Raw genomic sequence first — 23,824 nt, 5'->3', positions numbered from 1 at the left:
ATGGCAAAAATGAATGGCTAAATTTTGGTATATCCATACTATCAATATTATGTACCCCTTGAGAATGCTTTTCATGAGTGTTTTTCATGTGATATGAGAGATACTCATGATGCGTATTAAATGAGTGGCGTAGAAGAATTATTTGTAGTAAGATATCAAATAAATCATATGTGTGTGTATGCATGTATATAGATATGTATACACATATATCTCCACAGAAAAAAATATGGGATGTTAAATGAAAGTGTATCCCATTTATAATGACTGTCATTTGACAAAAATATTTCTGAAAAACATTTAAGCCTACACTACTAAATTTAAGTAATATCCACCAGTTTAACCACTAGGAAAAAAAAAAAAGACAGCTGTGTAGGTACCGCAGTTATATGCTAAAATCCTTGAATTGCCCGCAGAATTCTGTTTGAAGGAGCTGCTGTCTATCTTTCCCCATCTCATCCTATGCTATTCTCTTCCTCTTCCACTGTGTCCCAGCCTCACCGGCCTTCTTTTCTTTCTTCAAACCCACCAAAACTTTACCCTCCTCACATCCTTCACAAATGTCATCCCCTCTGGAATTCTCTTTCCTGTATTCTTCTCTTGAGTTAGTGTCTACATGTTACCCTAAATGCCATCGGCCAAAAAGGTCTTCCCTGATCCTACAATTTATATTAAAGTTCCTATTGTAAAATCTTAGTGACATATACTTTTACCTTAATTCTATTTAAAGTTTGCAATTTTATATTTTTATGTGATTATTTGATTAATTTCTATCTCCCTTTGTAAACCACAAGCCCCTTCCGTGCAGCACTACATCTCCTTAGTTCACCCCTATAACCCTAATACCTACTATAACCTCTGTCTTCTCCATAAAAGCTAGATATATGTCTGTGGTGTGAACATATGGATGAATGAACACATATCTAAATTTAATTCTATGATTTCAGATATTCACTCCTCAAATATAAAAGTTCTTCTACCTCCCCAAAGGTATATGACTATTAAAAAAAAAAACAAACATTAAAGTTTATATGCAACTTTATTTACAAACAAAGAATCCATATTTTCAGAAAATTGGTGTGCTTTTTTAGATGGTCTACTACCATCCTTAGATTGTTGCTTTGTTGTTGTTTTGTTTTCAATTGAGTAAAGTAACTCACTAATCATAAGAACTTCACCCAATTTAGGAAATACTAGTTCTCACAGGCTGTTCTCAGTACAGAGCATGATGATTTTGGAGTTATCTAACAGTACTTCCTACAGGGCCAAAGCATCAGGTTTGTGATTTTCATAACTCTATATGACGACAAAGGCACATCCTCCTCCAAGGGGTTCTGTAATTATACCTACATAGAAGCAGCCCAGGAATCAAAGGCGGGCATCTCCTTCTGCAGGCTGTGTCTCAGAGGCTGGGGAGACATGCCGGCCCTAGAGAAATAAATCATTTTCTATTTCTCTACACAATCCACTCTTCCATTTCCCTCTAATATTAATTCACAACTGACACTTATTTATCAAGAGGCTTCTTATTCAAAATCCAGATAATTAGGTATGATGGTTATACTTTCAGTCTAGAAATATCTAAAAACTGATATTTAGTCAGTGAACTCTGAGCCCTTGCCATGACAAAGCATACAAAAATTAATGCCTCACAGGTATGCTATTGGCATACAACTATTGGTTTAAAATGTGTATCTGTTCCACAGCTGACATCCTCATGTGAAACTCATCTTGTATCTACTAGAAACCCCCAAATATTTAAATCTGTACCAAAACAACAGACAGATTTAATGGAATCCCCATCAAAATCCCAAAGGCATTTTTTAAAGAAGCAGAACAAAAAAAAAAAATCTTCAGATTTGTATGGAATAACAAAAGACCCCAGGTAGCCGAAGCAATCCTGAGAAAAATGAGCAAGGCTGGAGGTATCACATTCCCAGACTTCAATTTATACTACAGAGCGACAATCATCAAAACAGCATGGTATTGGCAGACAAACAACACACAGACCAATGGAACAGAATTAAGAAATAAACCCACATATATATGGACAGATTATATTTTAAAAAGAAGCCAAAAGCATGCAATGGAGAAAAGAAAGCCTCTTCAATAAATCGTGCTGGGAAAATCAGAAAGCCTCTGCAAAAGAATGAAACTAGACTGCTATCTGTCACCAGATACCAAATTAACTCAAAATGGATCAAAGACCTAAACATAAGACCTAAAATAATAAACTTTATAGAAGAAAACACAGGTACTAAACATATGAACGCTGGGCTCAGAGAGGGTTTTATGAATTTGACTTCAAAGGTAAGGGAAATAAAAGCAAAAATAAATGAATGGTACTATATCAAACTAAAAAGCTTCTGCACAGCAAAGAAACCATCAACAAAACAGAGAGGCAACTAACAAAATTGGAGAAAATATTTGCAAACAACACCTCCGATAAGGGGCTGATATCCAAAATATATAAAGAACTCATACGACTCCACAACAAAAAACAATCAATTAAATTAAAAAAATGGGCAAAGGACCTGAACAGACACTTCTCCCAAGAAGACAGACAAACGTCCAACAGATATATGAAAAAAATGCTTAACTTCCCTAGCAACTAGGAAAATGCAAATCAAAATCACAATGAGATATCACCTCACACCTGTTAGAATGGTCATCATTAACAAGACAAGAAATAACAAATGTTGGAGAGGCTGTGAAGAAAAGGGAACCCTCATACATTGCTGGTAGGAATGGAAATTGGTGCAGCCACTATGGAAAACAGTATAGAGGTTCTTAAAAAAATTAATAGAATTACCATATGGCTTAGCAATCCTTCCCCTGGGTTCTACCCAAAAGATGTGGAAACATTTATCTGTGAAGAAACATTTATCTATGTTTATTGCAGCATTACTCACAGTGACCAAGACATGGAAACAACCAACTGGTCCTTTGATAGATGACTGGATAAAGAAGATGTGGTACATATATACAATGGAATACTACTCTGCCATAATATGAAAAGATGAAATACTGCCATTTGCACCAACATGGGTGTATCTTGAGATTGTAACGCTAAGAGAACTAAGTCAGACAGAAAAAGTGGAGAACCATGACTTCACTCATATGTGGCATATAAAACTGAAAGCAACAAATGAACTAGACAAAGAAACAAACAAAAACTCATAGACACAGATAACAGTTTAGTGTTTACCCGAGGGTAAGGGAGAGGGTGGTAGCAGAAGAGGGTAAAGTGGGTCAAATATATGGTGATGGAAGGAGAACTGACTGGGTGGTGAGCACACAGTGTGAGATATAGATGATGTAATATAAAATTGTACACGTGAAGCCTATATAATTTTACTAACCATTGTCACCCCGATACATTTAATAAAAAAACAAAAAGAAAGAAAACCCCAAATCAGCCATGGTATGAATTTGAAAAAGGTTTGAGCATTTTTTAAACGCTTTAACTACTTCCCATTTGAAAAGGGGAATTTGATTAGAAAAGTATGGGAAGTCTTCCAAAGCCAAAGGTAAGTCACGTGAGGGTGATCTGATGCTGATGTCCCCTGCTAACAGTCCCCTCATGAGCAGGTAGCATGAAGAGATTCCTGCACAAAGCGTCTGAAATGGGAACGTAAGCCACGAGAACACAGAAACCCAGCGCTCTCTCGGGCCTCTGTGGGTTACACTCCCCGACTCCCTCAGCAGCACAGGGTGAGGGTTTGCATTTCATCATCACTCCGTCGCTTCCACACACACAAGAGCACAGACTTGCACTTGTTCATTATGTCGAGAAAATAGCCAATTAGATACGAGACACAAATTCAATAAGCTGCTGTGTGAGTGTTGAGAACAGATGAGTTCTTAAGTAAGTTTGATAAATTAATGCCTAACTCCATTCGTGTGGAAGAATATGTCCTAATTACACATTTCTATAGCTTTATTGGCCATGACATGATATACAATCAGAAGTGTCAATATACTCAGTGGGTATATATTCTATAGCTAAATGTTTGCAATGACATATATCTTGTTTTTGCAGCGACAATACAGCGATGGTTTTCAAGTCCACGTAAAATGATTTTTGTTTCCTGAGTGTTTATATTCGTGTGTATTTATACCTCTAGAAATGTGTTGAAACTTTACACAAAAGTATATTATAATAACTACTTTTTTTTAGCAGCAGAAACACTTGCTTTCCCAAAAACAGGGAGAAAGTAATTTTCCTATTCCCTCTATATGATCACTGCTTCTCATATTAATACTTGCTTTGAACATGACCTTTTCCCACAGTTGTCAATCTTAGTATCACTTGTGTTGATTTTAAAACATCAGAAATGGTCCAGGAGAGAGGTCCAGGGCTATCACCTATAACCAAAAGAACTCCCCAACATGACACTCATTTAATTTCTTCTGTGTCTCTAAAGGAAATTGTACGGTCAATAACTGTATAATGTGGGGGGGAAAACTGCACACGGTATCATGCCTTTAACATGACTGTATTTGATGAGTATTTATACATGAAATACTATTACCTGCTCCTTTAGACTTTTACCGAGTTTCAATTTTCCACATATTAGGTTTTTGTTTAATAAAAGGGTAAAGCTGCACTTTCTCTGACCTTTCTTTCCAAAAAAATTAGACTATCAGGATAACTGATCCTAAAAAGAAGAGGGCCAGCCACGAGCCTCATATTTCTGCGTGTTCGGCTGCCGGGCAGACATCATGCTCCTTTTTTCTCTGAAGTGTTTCTCTTCCTCCCACAAAATACATGTTAGAAGATCTCAAGCTCGCTCGCTGCTGTTGCCTGACCCTCTAACTCATTACGGGGACATGAATTCAAATTGCCAGCAAAGAAGCTGCCTTTTTTATCTTCCCGCTGACTGACAAGCGACTATGAAGTTCTCCAACGGGATTCCAAGTTACAAGCTGTACTGCTCACTGGAATAATTCCCCCACTGGCGGGTGTTCCCAGAGGGCAGCGTGTCACATACAAGGCATGGTTTGCAAGTGCAGCTCTGAAAGTGCACATTTTCCATCACACTAAAAAACCGACATCAGGGACTATAAAACAAAGCTGTCCCTTTCCTAACAGCATTAGCCTTCCTGCAGACTCCTTGGAAGTCTAAAGCATTCCCACATATAATTATTTTCTTTACCTTCCCAAGAAGAAAGAAGAAAAATGCCTCTCTACCTTTTATTTTTTTCCCTTTTGTATTTTTTTTTTTTTTTTATGCATCAGTTTATTCTGGGAGGAAAGGCATCTAAGAATCAGATTGTGTGCAAAGGTCTCTGAATTTCTCTAGGTAACCTTGAAAGAGACACTGCATTTTCATGAATTTTTGAGGTTTTTTTTTTTTTTTTTTTTAAGAGATTCACAGTGTTTGTATATACTGACAATCTAAAGCGCTATTTCTGGTGACCCACAGTTCCTGGAGAAAGGAAGCCTATTCTGGGTACAGGTATTTTAAGATAGTTAAAAATATGCAGTCAGCTCCTTTAAACCCTGCGGTGCAGACTTTACAGGTGCAGTTTCAGTCCCCCTTTATTTTCTTTTGTTTCTAGATGGGCACATCCAGATGGATGCTAAGGAGCAAACGCTTGATACCGATATTAGAAAGACATAGTCATTCTGATTTCAAAGGAGGACATGTTTACGTATCAGAGATTAGGGAATGAGGAGGGCGGTCCTATTTCTACGCCTCTACTTTTTCTACCTAGAAAAATCCTATTCCGGCTTTAAATCGCCCACCCCCTTCTAGATGTTACCACTGTAGAGAAAACGACACGCCCCTGCTTCCCACACTGTAACTTCAAAAAAAAACGAGAATCTTCCACCCCTTAGTACTTCCCTACCACTAGCATTACATCTCAGTCCTAAATAATCTCACCTTCGGGGGTTTCTGTTTGTTTGATTACCACTCACAACTCCTGGAGAAAGAAATGCAAACTATGACAAGGGGAATTGAGCATTACACAGCCACGTAAGAGTTTTCCTGGATAACCACTGAGGGCCCTTTTCCCCTTGTAGGCTTCTACCTTAGGGCTCTGACTCACCCCTCAGATAACTTCCTGCTCGGTCATTGTAAAACATTTAAAAACTGATTACATACAAAGAGAAGATGGGAAGAAGATAAACCACTCTTAATACAACCACCCAGAGATAACTATTGTGTGTGTGTGTTCTTTCCAAATTTCCAGTTCCATTTTTAAAAACAATTTTCAAAATTAATCAGGTTCTTACAAGCAAAGACAGCATCTGATTAGTGCGAATTTCATTCTTTGGTCTCCCTCTTTCTCTCTCTACCTCTCTCTTTCTCTGTCCACTTTCTTCTACCCATCTCTTCATACCTACCTCTTTTCCTCCCTTCCTTCCTTCTCTTCCCTTTCCTATCCTTTCTTTCCACTCTTCCTTTTAAAAGATTTATTCCTTGTTGAAGATCTCTGCAATGGGAAGGAAAAAAAAAAAGAAAGAAACTCCTAAAACCTACTTCTTGTACCTTTCTATATTCAGAGAGAACTTTATTGGGGATCAATAAAATGCTTTAATTTCACAAATATGAAGTTATCAAATCAATCTTTTTTAAACACAGTATTTCCATTTGCTAATGCTAAAGGATCATTTTCATTAACCTCTCCCCCCCACCCCCATAATCCACATTCCCTCCTTCTCAAATAAACATCTTTATTCTGCGCTACCACACAAAACGGGATTAGGAGAAAGAGGCATTTAAAGATGAAAACTTAGCTGCAACCCCGTTTTTTCAGAGCCAGTAAGAGTTAACAGCGCACAAAGGACTCAGCAATTAGCACTCCCTGGTGTTTTGCCTTCGAAGCTCAGACACAAAACAATCTGTCAGGTTATCAAGCAAGGAAGATCACTTCCCCATCCATTCAAGAGGAAAGGTAATGAAGAATGAAACTATCCGTGCAAGACTCCACCATAACTGCTCAAGAAAAGGGCGGGACATGGTGTTGTCTAGTAAGAATAGAATCAGTGCATAGAGTCAAAAGAATCTTGTCTAATAGAAAACAGCATTTGTACAAATATTCTATAGGACCTCACAATATTTCATTCTCTTACTAACACTATGTTCTATTTTCTTTCTTAACAAGTAGATGGTTTTATAACTGTAGTTGAATATATTTTGGAAACATTATAAATTATAAATTCTCACCACACATTCTTTTCATCTACCAGTTGATAAAAAAATTACAGTTTTAAAAAGCTACATGCAAGCCATATTTTTACTACAATCTTGTCAGTTATTTTAGTTTTTATTCCTAATATTACTCCTAAATTTACACACTTATTTAAAAAGAATCACACACTCAATGTTTCATGAGGAATGTTTCTACACTTACATATACACGTTAATTCATATATGTGCAGAGAAAAAATGATGAGGTTAAACTGATCCCTGGGAGTTCACTATTCACCTGTGCAAGGTAAGTGATGCATTCTTGAGAGCCACGGAGCACAGACCTCATTCCAGGTCAGTAAATGGCACTTTGAGACCCCAGAAAAAATCAATTTGCATCTTATGTTCCTCATAATGAAATGTATGTTTCAAACCAGGTAGGATCTGTCAGAACTCCATGCTAATCTTCACTTTTATGGGAGAAATTCAGGAAAAGCAGAAGTTATATTCTACTATGTGCCAGTGTGGGTTGGGCAATCTGTTTATCACTGGCATTTGCCTGGGCTCTCGCTCTGTCATTCTCCCTAGGTTTTCATGCTCAAGTCATTCTAACCCATCACTGAAGCAAAGGGTAAGGCCCACTGTTTCCAAAAATCGCCCGCCAATTAGCTCTGTGCACTTGTCACACCGGCATCTGGTTTCTTTCTCTCTTGCCTCTCACACTAGAGAATGATTTGCTTTATCGTTTCTATTTGTTGGCAAATTCTATGGGGCAGAGATCTTTGAGGTCCCATCTTTGGTGTCACTTTACATACCTCTGATTTGATTAAAAACTAGTTGACAGTCTAATTAATCAGGTTATAATTTTCCACCTGGTGAAATTTCTGTGCTCTAGAGAAAATGACAACAAATCCTAGTAACAAAATAGCTGCAGATGCTTGTTGAGGTTAAAAGACATTTATATCATCCAATAAGTATAAATATGTGAAAGTATGGTTTTCTAAAGACAGGTATCTGAGAGTGAACTCCATGTAACAGTTGTTCTTTTAAGTTACTTTGTGTGTGTGTGTGTGTGTGTGTGTGTGTGTAATTTGCATATTATAATTTACAATTATATATGTAATTGTAAATTATATAAAATTATATATAATCATAAAATATCAATGAGTAAATTTAACAAAAAGATATAAGGTCTATATGAAGTAAACTTTAAGCTCTTGTGACAGACACAAAAGACCAACAGAAAATATAATCATATCATTAATTAGAGAAGACCAATATCATAGAGACAATATTCTAAGTTAACCTAGAAATCCAATCCCATCCTTCTAAAAATAGCATAAGGACTTCTGGGGGAAGTTGCAACTTATCAATACTGTTTGAAAGAAAATTAGAAAAACATGTAGAAAAATTCTATAAAATAAAAACAGTGAGGAGGACCAGACTTACCAGGCATTAAAATAGTTTTTAGACCTTCAAAAATGAAAATACTATTATAATGTAAATAAAGATACAGATCTGTTCAGAAATATTTATATGTAAATACTCAAACCTGGGACTTTGTAAAGATGCAAACTCAAAACATTTAGAAAAAATATAGATTATTTAATAAATGGTTTTGAGACAATGGGATATTTTCTGGCAAACAATGAGGTTTGAGCCACATATTACATATTATCTCTGTATAAATTCCAAATATATTGAACATAAATTTATTTTTAAAAAGTGTTAACGTTAGAGAAAACAAAGACAAAAGGGGAAAAAAATGCTACTCACAGAAAAAACCCCTACAGCTCAGTAAAAATATGGACAAATGATACAAATAAAGAATTCACAGAAAAAGAAATACAAACAATGTTTTAACATATGAAGTAAGTTCAAACTAACTCCAAACAAGAGAAGTGCACGCTCAGGATACTATCAGATACTAGTTTGATGTAATCAAATCAGCACCACGTGTAGATGACACAGCTGCTGAGTTCCTGGCACTCCCATGTTTCCCATGAAAACAAATCTTATGTCCTCCTTTTTTTGAAAGTTGACAATATCTAAGTTTCAAATTTACATTGCCTTTGACCTGGCAAATCATTTCAGAGAATTTTTCATACTAATATACTTACAGAAGTGTGAAATGACATACCTACATCTTTATTCATTAAGGCATTCTTTGAAATAGCCAAAGATTGGAAACAACTTAAACGCTCATTAATAGGGAATTGGTTAAACCCATAATGGTATAATCTGTACAACTAAATAGTATGAAGTTGTATAAAGAATGAGGAAGTTCTTTAGGTACTGATGTGACAAGCTCTTTGAAATTATTACGTTACAAAAACGCACAGTGCAAAACAGCGTGTATAGTTTAGTATCATTTGTGTAAAAGGTATGTGTGGCAGGAAAACTATAGATATTTGTGAATGGGGAAATAAATATATATAAATCTCTCTCTACATATATATATCTGCTTCTATACGCATATTTATAGAAGCACGTAAGAAACAAAGTACACTGAATTCCTTGGAGACTACAGCACAGTTTTGCCACTTTTAACTGTTTATTGTTTTCTTTCTTTTAAATACTGATTCATGAGACTATAATACCTGGTCAGAAGCAAATGCTTTGGAAGGAATCACACTTTGAAATGGGCTGCCTTATGTGTTGTTACAAAATTGAATGTTGAGTTTGTAAAGTTTGTGGTTCGGGATCTAAGTTGACATGTACAAAAGGCTCCTTCACGAGGGTCTTACAGAGCTTGCCCACTATTCTCGTCTATGAAACAGGGACCAGGCTGCAGGCCCATTTAGTTTGAAGCTAGACTTGCCTCCTACCAGCTGAACTTCTGTCTTACGTATTCCAACCACCACGGTTTTATCAGCCATCACAGAAAAAGATGAAACACAGTGGTCCATTATGCCAAGGAAATAACCAATTAGCCACTAGACAATTCAATAAGCTTTGTATAAATCTAGTGAACAGATGATGTCTTAAATAAGTTTGATGAATTAATGTTTAATCTGTTTCTCGTCGAGCCACGCGGACCTCCCTCTCCTCAGTGTGTCACCGAGCTGCTAGTGGGTGTCAGGACAAGACCATATTTGAAATCCTCTTACTTCCCACTGGACACCTGAGTTCCAGGGACAGTGAACCAATGCAATGAGTTTCCTGGGGTCCGTCCTAAGATGATCCTTTGGCTTCCAACCTCACCCCATCCCTACCCTAGAGGTGAACGCACACCGCCGAACTCTTTAACTCAAACCTTGTAATTGCTTCCAATTTGTCTGTTTTGCTTTTGGCAATTAACAAACTGCAATGTTATCAGGAAGGAGTTCATCTCATTTATAAGACTAGGTTTTCCCTCCACTAAAATATGCAGGCACTCTGTTCTTTATTACCAGCAGGAGATAAATGGCCGGTTTTCGTTGCTGAAGAATATATAATGGTTAAAAAGTCACTTTTTTCCTCCAGCTCTCCATAAATCACAGAACTAGTCAATATTTAATAATGCTTGCCTTGGTCTGGAGTCCCTTGATCACCCCTGTCATGTGTAATAGCTCCCGCTCCGATATCTTTGACATAAAAGCCCAGCTTTAGTGCAATACTAACATGTAGAGGGTCATTACGGATCGACATTTACCTTAATCTGTGACTGCCAACCATGAACCGATAAATTCCAGCAGATTCCACTGGGAGAAATCAGTAAACTTCTCAGTGGAAAGAACTGAAGGAAAATTCTGCCTGGAACAGAATACATTTTCTACAAGGGCTGCTCTGCAAATGGGTTCTGACTTTTGAAAGTTCTCCTGCCGCACAGCTTTGCAACATTTAATACCGTTTTGATGGTTTGAGAGACGGGATGACAACCAGAGATGACATGACTTAGAAGGCAAGCAGAGATTTTCTCTGCAAAAACAATGCAAGATGAAACATCAGGCGGGATATGACTCTTGCATTATTCACCCAGCTGCCTTGGCGGAAATAGCTGGGCTGTCATGGGTCCGGCCTAAATGTTGCTTCTTTTTTCCAAATCGATCCTCACTCCTTCACCTCATAATCTTACAAGTGCTTCACAGCAGAATACATCAAAGCCGTGATTGCATAAAAGAGGGACACGCCAGTCTTTGAGGAGATCAGCTCAGACTCCAACACACGCTCAGACTCACAGTCCATTTGCTCACCAACACACTACGCAGACAGGAACACTCACTTCGAACTCAGAAAAGTCTGTGCTTTTTTTTTTTTTTCCTCACCTGATTTACACTTCGAGGATACTGCTGAGTCCTATAAGAATAGTGGTAGGTAATTCAGAAACAAAGAAACGTCCCGAAGTCAGAGGAACATCAGTGTTTTGTGAATAGCACATGTGACTATGTCTAAGGAACTGCGCATTTAAGACTCACTATAAAAGGAACACTAAAAACATCTCCTTTAAAAATAGTACAGCCACTTCTGAAAACGATTTAAGTAAACACTAGATAACATAAAAAAATTAGGTTTCCAGGAAAACACATACTTTCCTTTTTTTATGGTAAGGGTCCCCTAAAATAAGCATCACACCTAATCAGACCTAACCTAACTTACTGAATCAGAGTTCGATAATAAGTTTCAAGGAACCTATGTCGTTTAATCCACATCCAGTTAATTTATTGGAACACACACCAGCATTACCAACTTAGTTTAGAAATCTTGAAACAGTCATAAAAAAAGAAAAGAAAAAAAAGTTTAAGAGGGACTGCAAAATTAAAGCTCAACTGTCTGCATGAATAACGCTGTCTGGAGGTTTTCACCATTTACTAAACAAGGGGAAGAGAATATAGAATACACACCAGACCCATCTTTCTCAAACTCGAGTGAACATCAGAACCATCTAGGGATTTGTTCAAACACAGAGGACTGGGCCCCACTTGAGAATTCACCTTCGTACCGTTTATCAGATGGAGCTGTACCTGCTCCTGTATGGCCCACACCATGAGAACCTTTCATCATTATGGGTTATTTTTAGGAAAAATTAAGAAATTAAAACCTGTGGGTTACAACAAAAGATTTCAAAAGGAAATAGTTTTCTTGTCTTACTGGAGTTCAGAAATTACGAACAACTTACCTTGATCTGCATAGAACATCCCGTTAAAAAGGACAAAGTACGTTAAGTGTCCATTCGGGTGAGGAGGTGCTTCCCACCTCACGTGGGCTTTCCGGGACCCCTCTGTTTTGACAAACACATTTACTGTTCCTTCAGGAGGCGCTTCTAGAGTTCGATTTTCCACCTACGAGGACAAAAAGATTTATTTTGTGTTTGCAAATAAAATAAGTACATGCTCCACTTTGAGCCTATTTCTTCAAAGAATCTCTTTTTGCTGTGAAGTAAACTATTTTGACAGCAGCATCTTGTATGAATACCTCATTTTGTCAGCAGGATCAAAGCGTACCTCATGTTTTCTTCCTCCTGCTGTGAAAGCTTAGAGTCTGGGCTCCTGACCAAGGCAGTTGTTTGTGATATTCAGAATATGTGCATCAACTCACACTGTGATGGTGCCCGTGGCTGTCCACGGCCACAGACTATTTCTGGGACGCTCAAAAACAATTTATACGGGACTGCAAAAGAGAAGAAATGCTAAGATCTGTTTTCATAAGTTCCTGCTGACTCGAGTGATAGACTTCTGGGCTTTGGCAAAAGCCACAGCAAGCATCTCCACACACACACATGCACACACACACGCATACAGTCACATATGCACGCACACACGAACACATGCACACACATGTATGCACACATCACCTGCACACACAATCACATATGCACGTACACATGCACGTATGCACACACACGCACAGTTCTCTGACCTGTGTTGCTACTAGGTATGTAAAGATGACACCATGCCAGACGTCAAAAAATAAATGTACCCGAGTGACTCCATCCCTAACGTATAATCACAACACTCGTTGAAAAGCCATTAATACAGTGCCGTTAATGAACCGAGGCAGAAAAGAACAAAAGATGAATCCTTTGAAGAGAAGGACTCTGAAATAAAATGGAACCTAAACTGCACAGTGGCCAGAAAGATACGAACAGTTAAATAAATAAAATCACTAAGTGACCAGAGAAAAAGGAAGTTTTATAAAAGTAGAAAGGGGTTTAGAATATCTTAGAGTCTGAATAACTAGCTTAAATTTGTTAACGAATCACCACAAACTCATAAGCATCACTCATAAATGTCTGACCTTTTCAGACTTATTGAGTATGTTGATAATTTTGACCTTAAGCTTAAAGTGCAGGCCCATGTCTCACAAAAAGGTGATCAAACACGAAATCCTTAGGCAGGCAAATATTCTCAATTATGAAACCTTCATTTGTTAGGGCAAATACACTTTCCCAATTATGAAAATAAATGTGAAAAAGACAGAGTGTTAATTTTTAATAAGTATGAGGTCACGACATGTTTTATTTTCATCTGAGAAAGGCTATGGGGTTCCTTAGATCTATAACTCTTACTCATTCTTTTTAGTCTAATAGCTATGTACAAAAAATGATCAAGAAGCTTAACTGGAAAACTATCAATTCGTCATTTTAATATTTCATAACAACACAATTGGTTTCATTATGTCCACATATATAGTTCAAATTATTGCATAGACAATGATTTTAAAGGGTTCCAAATAAAATGAGACTCAAACAGCTAAAGAATTAGGGGCAATTCCAGATAACTATATTATTATCCTCACATATCTGGCTATTTCAAAATATATTTTTTAAATCTCCTTAAGTATCTGGATAAATACTCCAGTTTTTGCTCTACATTAAAATTAGTAATTATACTGTTTTATTCTGACTCAGTGTTTAAAATATATATATATATATATATATATATATATATATATATATATATATATTTCTTTATTATCTACCTTGCCTTAAAAAGAATGTTAGAAAAAAGCATTCTGGAAGACTGGTTTGACTTTTACCTGGAAATCTCCCTTGACACAGGAAAACAAATGTTTTTTGAGAACAAATGTGCCATGAAAAGATATAAACATTTTAATAAAATTGTCATTCTTGATAAAACTCTTACCAGGTATCAGAAACCCTTGTGCAAATGATATTTCATTGAACTTTTCACAGCAACTCTTTTAAAGCAGGTTTCATTTTCCTTCTATAATAGCTGAGAAAGCTGAGGCTTAGTAAAAGAGGTCTCGCCCACTGAGAGATAGGGAGTAATTTCAGGTAGTACTAGATTTTCCATGTAGGGCTTTTCTGGACCATAACATATACTGCAATTAATATTCAGATGTCTTACATAACAGATGTATGTGTTTGTTTATCAAATGAATGTGAGTATATGTCTCTGTGTCTGTGTGTGTTTATCTGTGTAAGCACGCCATCACCAGAAACCAAGCCAGCTTTTTAACCATATGACACAGCAGTGAGTGACCTAGAGTTTCCGACTTCATCCTTAAGATAGGCTCCCTAGGGAACCAAGACAACGACTGTCCCAATCACAAAACTCCCAACTTAGACTCCACCAGTGCCATCTAATACTGGTTAAGTGGAAACAAAGAAACAAAAGCAAAGCGATGTTCCTATGGACAAACCCATTGCATTTTTTATAGAAATACAAAATACTAAGGGTTTCTCTCTAACAGAATTCAACAGTATAATCAAAAGCAAGGAAAGCATTTAAAAAGTTCTCTGTTGCATTTTTTTCTTCATAAATTCAAACTTTTATTTATAAAACTCCAATTATTGGATTTAACTTGACAATGAATATCCCTTAAAATTAGAATCAATTGTAAATTGTTTTTTACACTGGAGCTTCTTTTTTAAAAGCCAAATAAAGGCAAAAACTGAACAAACCACAAATAAATCTTTTTTCCCCCCCAAGATGGGTACAGAGTAATTCTTATTGACCCACAAATAACAGGTAATAAACTTGGTAAGGCTAAGGGAAAACAAACAAATAAACAAACATATTGAGCTAATAAGATGTTAAAATGGCATAGAATTTATGTATGCGTTTTTATTTTTAATATTACTTTATCAAATTTGTCCCGTTTTACTATTTTTTTTTATTATATGAGCAGTTTGCCAATTTTGAGGGTGAACCATACCACATTTGAACCATACCATATTTGCCATAGAAAACACTGAATAGTATTTCTCTGTATGCATGTTAAATATGTAAGAAATGTAAAATAAACAGGCAGCTTTTCTAAAAACCAAGAGTTTTATCATTAAGAAATGTCGTTAGGTGAACAAAAAGTTTGACTCCTTCAAAATTTATTATTTGATTTCTGCCAGCAAAAGATTTAAAAATAGAAACGGCAAAACTTTTGTTTCAATGAAATGTTTGTTGTAATACTGGGCTTTAGATAAAGAATGCTTTGAAGTGATATGGGTAAGCCATCACTACATTTAGCTGAATTTTGTTGAATATATTGTAACTGAATGATAGGAAAGTCTGGCTCTTAAGATTGATTCATAGATTTCTTAACTCAATAAGGACACATTCAAAAAACTCATCAACAAAAAAAGACCTGACTCCGTAATACCCTTCCTGTTTGTGATGGATATGTAGGGCCATTTAGAATACTCAGATATGTCATCTCCTGAGGGCATATAGTATCTACCGTAATTGGTACAAAAATATTTTAGAAATCAAATGAAGACCACGGGTTTTAACTTCCTGGCAGCATCAAGTTGACTCGTTTTAAATAAAGACATTGCTGTTCAATTTCAGCGATTAGAGATGAATCATTGACTTGGGAAAAGCATTTGCATACTAAGCACAGGATCAAGAAAAGTACCAAGTACCGAGGGGAGAACATTGGTCTGCTTCACGCCAGGCCTGAGCCTAGAATGGACGAGGCAGAGTGGGTTCTACAGTCCGATTCCCTTTTCCCTTTCCTATCAGGGCATAGGGACATTTGATTTCTTAAGGCTAGCGTCACACCTACTATGTGCACAGGAAACAGATCAATAACCGTGTCCCCCTTGTTTAAAGTTTCCGGAATATCAGGAGGTGGGGTGGAAGCCATTGTTGGAGCCAGAACCACAATTTGCAATTTCTATTTTGGAAAAAAATCTAAGTTTCAAACACTTATGAAGTGTTCTTTTTGTTTCTTTTTCTTTTTTCTCTTGAATGGAGAAGAAAAGCTGGCCTATTGCCATTCCTGCTTTTAAGAGTAAGTAACCATCAGAGGGTCTGGGCTATAAAATACTTAATGGCAATAAAGATAGCAGGATGGATGATGTTAGCTGCTTGGAAAGCAACCAACTTCTGAACCGGAATGGGAGGTGTGATCAAAAAATAAGGAAGCAAAAATTAAACAGTAGAGCTGTTTTTCAAGGTAATATTTATACAATACACTTTTCAATGAAGACAGAGTACATTAAAATGATAGCGCATTAGCCAAGATTGCCAAAAAATATCTAAAACTAATGAGTATTTCCCTTAAAAGAAGCTAAATTGAATTGATCAAGAAAAATGTAAAAAGTGATATTTTGAAACTACAGAACATCATGTTAGTCTATGACAATTATGTACTATCAATTGGATTTTTAAAATTACACCAGTAATAAAAAGTATAATTTGTCTATCTTTTAACTACTAATGAAATGCAGATACGCGTTATAGATTTCTGAAATGTGGATATCAAAAGCTGATATTAATGTAATTTAAATACTTTTCTCATGAAGCTCTATCACACTAGTGAAATTAAAATGTTTTATTCTAATAGATGAGGTGAACTCAACCTCTTAACTGATTAACATGCTTACTGGGGAGCAGTGTTGTCATATGGTGGCAGTTATGGGCTTTCAATTATTTTCACTTTTTTAGCACAAACGTACTTAGATGCAGAGCCCATTCATAGGAAGAAAAACATCCCCTTCAAATACATTCCTAAATTAGACACGTTGCATGTTTGCCTGCTCAACTGGTTAACGCAGCTTTCGAAATTTCAGTGAAATGTAGATCCTTCCTTCACTAGACCTCCATGCAGTCCTGAAATCCATGTTGAATATAAAATCTTGGTGACTATTAAGTGACAGTTTAGAAAAAGAAAATTGCCCACCCTGCTTACAAGGCAGTTGTGTAGAGAGTGCGTCACCACCACTTATGTCTTCCTGAAATTTCCTGTCATCTGGAATACACGCATGATACACGCACACTCACCAGTGGGCCCAGAGCACAACCTCTGGCTGTGCATGCTTGGACTCTGAAGGAATGAAAGCTCCAAGGAGCAAATCCGTACGCATGACATCTGAGTTCTGAGGAATTGTGAATTAATACACCGTCCAGATAGAGCCCGTAACTTGTGATAACACCTGGAAAGATAGTATGATTAATAGACAATAGTGATGAATGACAGAGAAAGCAAGCACTTCGCATGGTTTCTAATTTCATGGAATCACAGGATGCGCTAGTTCCCTGCGTCCAAACCCTGTCTGTTTCCAAAGGATCAAGCAGGCTTCACACCCTTGAATATCAAATTGTTAAGTTAATTACGATGGAGACAGAAACAGAACCCAAGAGTCCCAGGGCGGGAATCTTTCTGTTGCATCATACTAACTGCTGCCATGTGTGTTCCATGTCAAGAATGAATAAGTTAAGTATGTTTACAACTTGTATTGCTTTTCTAAAATGATCCTTAGTGCATGGGCTCTAGCAGTACAGTGACCTTATTTGTTGATGCATTCTGTGTTACTCAGGGGGTGGGCAGGCACTGCTTTAACCTTCCTTCCTAACCCGATGTGCCCTGTTTAACCTTCTCCACACAGCACTGACAGAATAGAGGCTGTGCTATTATCGCCATCTGACAGACGAGACAACTCAGGCACTGGGCTTGAGGTCACACAGCGGGCAACTGTTGGACTCGGGCTTTGGATCAAGGCGGTCTGGCTCTAGACTAGATGGTTACCTGGAAATCTGGGTTCCTCACGCAACTATAGCCATGTTCCTATCTAGAACATTAAATCATGTAAACATGGTAGCCTTGAGCAAATTGCACAAATTATATTTAGGAGACACTCGTGGGTGTCATAGAGAAACTATGATTTCCTGGTTTGAATGATCCACTAAAACTTATGGCAGAAGGAAAGTTCTGTGCATTTTCATGAACTCAACTAGTAGAGCTGTAAGAAATCGGATGGCTCTTGAATATAATCATTTGACTTATTCAATCAAAATATTCATTAAAAGGAAGTCGGAAATCTATGTTACTGGAAATATGGAATCTCCAAACTCATTAAAAATTATACTGTGGGAAATAAAACTTTGCTTACATGCTAAATTAGAACCTCTTTCAAAGTAAATTAATGGCTGTGGCCTCTTGGTGTGTTCTTGAGGAAATATCTTAAATGGTCCTCTGTTAGATAGTAAATCACTGCGAGCAGACATCGGAGACTCTCCCATATCACACAGTACATCCCCATAACACTTACCTACTTTTTACTGTGTTATTATTATTATTCCTTGTTTAATTGCCTGACATCCCAATGGACCAAATGATCCCCAAGACGAGTTTGATTCCTTCTCACCTGTGTATTACTAGAATTTAGCACCATGCCTAAAACATAGTAGGCACTTAATAAATATTGACTGAATGAACAAATTAATGAACATGTAGCACCGTAAAACATCAGCATCCAATCTAGAGTTAAATTTAAGGCTATGGGAAAAAGAGATACCTAGATACCTGAAGTGTGAAAATAAATTTGCTAAAGAGGTGATATTAAAAAGTAGCTCAGAGATAGAGGATTTGCAGAAGTCACGAGTTCTAAAACAAAAGACCCCAGCAAAGTTGCAGGCCATCAAGGGAGTCCCTGATAGCTGCCTTCCGGGAAGCCCAACTCAGCCTTAGGAACACAGATCCCGTCTTCTCAATGTCCTGGACATAGAGCCAACCTTCATCCTTCATCATATAAGGGCCAATGTTATGTCATATTTGGGACCCCAACACCTGGAGCCTCTTCCCAAGCGTCCTTCCTAGGAGGGAACTGCTCACTTCTGGAACCTGCTCACGATGTGCTGGCAGCACCATCGTTGATGAACTTGGAGAATGCGGCACGCACTGTCAGGACATCCTTCTCAATGTTGCTTTTGGTTAAAAGATCATTTTTCTCTAGTGAGTAACATGGCAATGGGAATCATAGAAGGTAGTCAGAGTGGTTCTCTCACTATTACACTTAATGGCCGACTCAAAATAGTTTTGCTTTCTCTGCCCACAAAATGTTTACATCACGGGGTTGCAACTAAGGCAGCAATACATTAGAAAGTGAGACTATTACCTGGCAACCTGGGCTCCTCGTGCATCTGTATCAATAGGTGAAGAAAGAAGTCACTGTGGAAGGAGAGTTTAGCTGTCTGCTATATGCTGATACCCAGGCCATTCTACACTTTATCTGACAAAGTGTAACGAGACTAGTATCGGAAGTGTTCAGCAACCCACGCCAGGACCACTGCAGACGCAGACCCTTTAATGATGAAGGTTGGAGTTTCCTTGCTAGAGAAAGAACGCCAAACAGATGAGCTACCAGCTGAGGGCAAACGGAAATTATGAATATCAACTATGGACTTAAACTAGTTCTAGAAACAAGAATTGTAGATGTTGCCATGATTTATGTCTTGCTTATTACATATATAATAAGCAATTGCCCCTCTTGCTTTTTCCTATGGATTTATATAAGGAACGTCAGTGGGTGTTAATTTACAGTTTAAAGTTGCAGAATATCCAGGTGGGGTGTGTCTAACCTAAAAGGGGAGTTAACACCACCAGGTGGTGATATGGTGCTGGAGGGAGAGCATCTTCCCTCATCCAAATCCGCATGGAATCATGGGAAGTGGAAGCACAGAGCGATTACTATTGGTTGGGGAAGGTAATGGAAGGACAAGAACGGGCAGACGCTGAATAACTAAGCTGGTTAGTCATCGAATTCATCTCATCACAGCCCCACATCCGCACTTCTTTTGTCTGCTCTGTATGCTGAGCCCCACAGCCTGCAAACTACATGCCCAGCTCTCTTGACTGGTGACTTCCTATCAGGTTTCCCCAGCAGGAGGCACTGCTAGGAGGGCAGAAGCAGGAAGAAAGAGAACGTCCAGCATCCTGCTCTAAGAGCTGAGGCCTGGGTGACTGTTGCCAGGTCAGCAGCGGGGCAGAAGCAGCTGCAGCCTCAAGCAGTCCAGGAGGCAGAAGTCCTTCTTGTGTGTTCTCATTCCACAGTAGTGGATTCTCACCGGCACTTCAGCTCTGGCTGGGGCAGCGTCTCCTGATCGTTCAAGCAACAAACCAGCAAACTCAGCCCCAGGCAGCAGGGCAGGCAGCCAGGGCAAATAGCAGCTTGCTGACAATCACCCTGTCTGTCCTTCCAGTGTCTGCGTCCTCGTTGCTTTCTGTTCCTCCAGCCCTTCCAACGTGCCTGTAACCAACTCCTCATCTTAAATAAAGTGAGTCTTAAATACTTAGCACGTTTACTGTCTGACCAGGTAGATCTGGGTCGACACATCCTTTAAGATGAAAGCTTTTCTTTGAATTTAAATAGACAAATACTTTAATAAAGCTATTGCTATGACCCATTTTCCTTTTTGGAGATAACTCGGTACAGTATATCTTTCTAAAATCAAGCCCAGTTCCCTTATTTCCAAAATGTTGTGAGTCTTCAATTTATTATTATGTGCCACTAATGCTTCCACAAAAGAGTGTGGCTGCCAGTATCTGTCCCCTTTTATTCTACTGTGACCATCTATAGTAAGTCTAAGAACGCTTACAGAAAGTATTTGATTTAATGCCACTTAATACTTGACACACAAAAGCATACATGAATTAAAACTAAGAAATGAAAGATGCACAACGAAAAACCAATTATTTCATATAAAATTTAGGAGAAGAAAAATGGATAAAATCACAGTAATAATAATGACAAGAAATTATCTTGTGCCAGCACTCAATCACTGAATCCTGACACACACACACACACAAAATCTTACATGCAAATAACGTGTTGCAGAAGATCTTAAAGAAATTGGAAGACACCTGAATTGCTATCTACTTGACCTACTTTTCAACATTGAAATAGAAAGTCTCCAAATCAATATTTCCCTTTTCTTACATAATTGGGCAACAGAGAATTTATTTTATGCTAGGATTATGTGCTAATATCTCATTTATCTGACATATTGGGAAATGAGATATTTTACAGGAGTTCATTTTCGTTATAACTAAATCTCATCCCTAAGTACAAACTTTAAAAATGTGAGCCATTTTTGAAGCAAATTTTCCTAGCAAGCACTACACACTCACCTGTCTTCTCACTCAGACTGTAATGAATATAATTGAATCATCCTGTGATGACTCCAGCTGTGCATTACGGACATCAAAACGATATTCTCCAATTCAGCAATACCCTCTGAGACTGATGAGATACAGGATACTCACCGAGCTCTTTTCCTTAACATCCCTCAGTGGCTACACTTCATCACTTTTCGTGTCTACTTTCTGAGTTCTTCTCTATTCTCCCTCAGTGACAGTCTCTCAAAAGTTACCTCTCTTTTGTCTACCTGACTCTAGCCAGTCAATCCCCAGCAGGCTGTGTTGAGAAACTGGATAACCATGACATCTGCAACTACAGATAAAGGAATAATCGACAGTTATTCAGACAAGGGCTTAGAGTAAGATGAGTACATGGCAAATAAGCTGAACATGAAATTAACTGAGACCTATGAGTTAATTCAACTGCTACGACACTTTTTAGTGTCTAGGATGCATCTGAATTAAAAGGTAGATGAGACTAAAGTCCAACTTCAGTGCAGGTGAGATCACTCTCTCTCTCTCATACACACAAACACACACACACACACACACACACAAACACACACAGAGTGAGAAACAGAGGGAGACAGAGAGAAAGAGAGAGACCCAGCATTCTGTAGGTAACCAATATTTGACAGAATTTGTAGGAATGGCTACAAGATCAATTGTAGAACAACACTGTAGAACGAGCATATGCTGCATAAATGCAGTTTCTTCTTTAAGAGATTCTTCTCTACCTCATCAACCATACCAACTTCATCACTGAGTCCTGCAGGCTTTACATCCAAATTGACCTTTCCCCACCTCCATACCCACGGCCATCTGATCCATTCTGCCATCATCTCATTCCTGAGAAGAAGAGCCACCGAAGTGTTTTGATGAATCATTCATGTTCCTGCACAATTCATTCTTCATACTACAGAAAGAGTGACATTTTTCAAGACATGTATGTGATTATGCCACATGCAGTGATCTGTGAGTTTTTCACCAAGTTCCCCAGCCCGGGATCTGGAAGCTGAGGTCAATGAGAAAGCAGGTCATCAGGATAGAACAGACCTGTGATTTTGGCCCCTCTGGGTTTCTGCCTTGGGGTCCAGGCCTTCCCAGTCTATCACCAGATCTCAAAGTCAAGCCAAAATGCGACAGCGCTGTGGTTTAGAGCTGGTGCCCACATATGCCCTCAAAAAAGGAGCCTGAGACTAGAGTTGGCATTTTTTTCTTTTTCTTTTTTTTCTTTTTAAATCTGGTTTGGGCAAGGCCATTAACTATAAAATCCTCAATTAAAGGCACACAAAGTTTATGGTAGATTTGTGGATAGTAAGACATCATTTGAAAAGATACTCCATTTTTTACCAAGATTAGCAGGCAGATTTTGTATTCTGTTTTTTATTAGCAGACTTTTTGATATAAATAAGTATAATGTGAAACACTGCATAATTTAGTTCCAAAAACATACATCAGCAACTAATAAGTCTCAAATATCTATTGATATCTATTGACATAACAATTTTCAAAGACTTCAGATTCCCAAAGTGAATAACAAAAACTAATGCATATAATCATATAATCTAATGGTCATTTTAAACAAAGCCTTAGAAGACAATTTCTTTTCTTTTTCTTTTCTTTTTTTTTTTTTTTTTGTCTAGTGTACAGGACATATATGAATGGCTCTGGGAAAAGTAAAATTCCGTATCTTGAAATGCCATGTAAGTATTTCTGAAATAATAAAACATCTGATTATTAAAAAAAAATAGACTGAACACTTTGCATTAGACAATAGGCTACGTGATTTATATGAGTGATTTCCATTAGTTTGGGCAACATCAAGAAATATAAACTGTGATTTGCTTTGCTATAGAGGAGACTTAGTAGGGCTATTTCCCAAGGTCATACAAATATAAACTCAGATGTGGAACCCATGGCCCCTTCCTGCTGCTGCCACTACTCCCGTTACCCATTTCCAGCCTAATTTTCTCTTCTAAAATATTTAGAATTCCACTCCAATTAAGAACCGATGTACACGTTCTAGCCGTAAAAGCGTGGGACGTGAGTCTAATGACAAGATCAACGTCTATTTAGTAAAAGTCAACCACCTGGAAGGTACAATGTTCGGTGCTTTGGGGGCAGAAGGAATAAGAAATGCCATCTACCTTTATGGAAGTCAACTTTCTTGTTTGTATTCTTTCCTTTCAACCTTTTGGTTTGCTTTTGTTTAAGAAGGAAGGGGTTAACAGCTGCTTCAGGGGCCTTTCCAGTAGCCATGGGGACTCCTGAGCACCTAACTTTTTGCGGAATCGTCCTTGCAACACTAACTCAGGACGAACGAGGATGCATGTGAGGGCTGTGTACTGGGCCAGGCGTCTGATGCCACTGTCAATGGTTAT

The 23,824-nt window shown here is 37.8% G+C and overlaps 1 protein-coding gene across 1 annotated transcript in view; it reads right to left on the bottom strand.

Annotated features, from left to right (window-relative positions):
* Window positions 1-23,824, bottom strand: part of USH2A (usherin) — a 582,349-nt gene that overhangs the window by 256,136 nt on the left and 302,389 nt on the right. Inside the window, exons 35-36 of the mRNA XM_074316330.1 lie at window positions 17,306-17,457; window positions 12,238-12,400 (exon numbers count right to left, since the gene is read on the bottom strand). Coding sequence (XP_074172431.1) covers window positions 12,238-12,400; window positions 17,306-17,457 — 315 coding nt within the window. The remainder of the gene's footprint in view (window positions 1-12,237; window positions 12,401-17,305; window positions 17,458-23,824) is intronic.

Source organism: Rhinolophus sinicus, linkage group LG12 (assembly GCF_036562045.2).
Source record: "Rhinolophus sinicus isolate RSC01 linkage group LG12, ASM3656204v1, whole genome shotgun sequence".
NCBI classification, from domain to species: domain Eukaryota; kingdom Metazoa; phylum Chordata; class Mammalia; order Chiroptera; family Rhinolophidae; genus Rhinolophus; species Rhinolophus sinicus.
The sequence above is the reverse complement of the archived record's forward strand: the minus strand, read 5'-3'. Positions and strand labels throughout refer to the sequence as shown.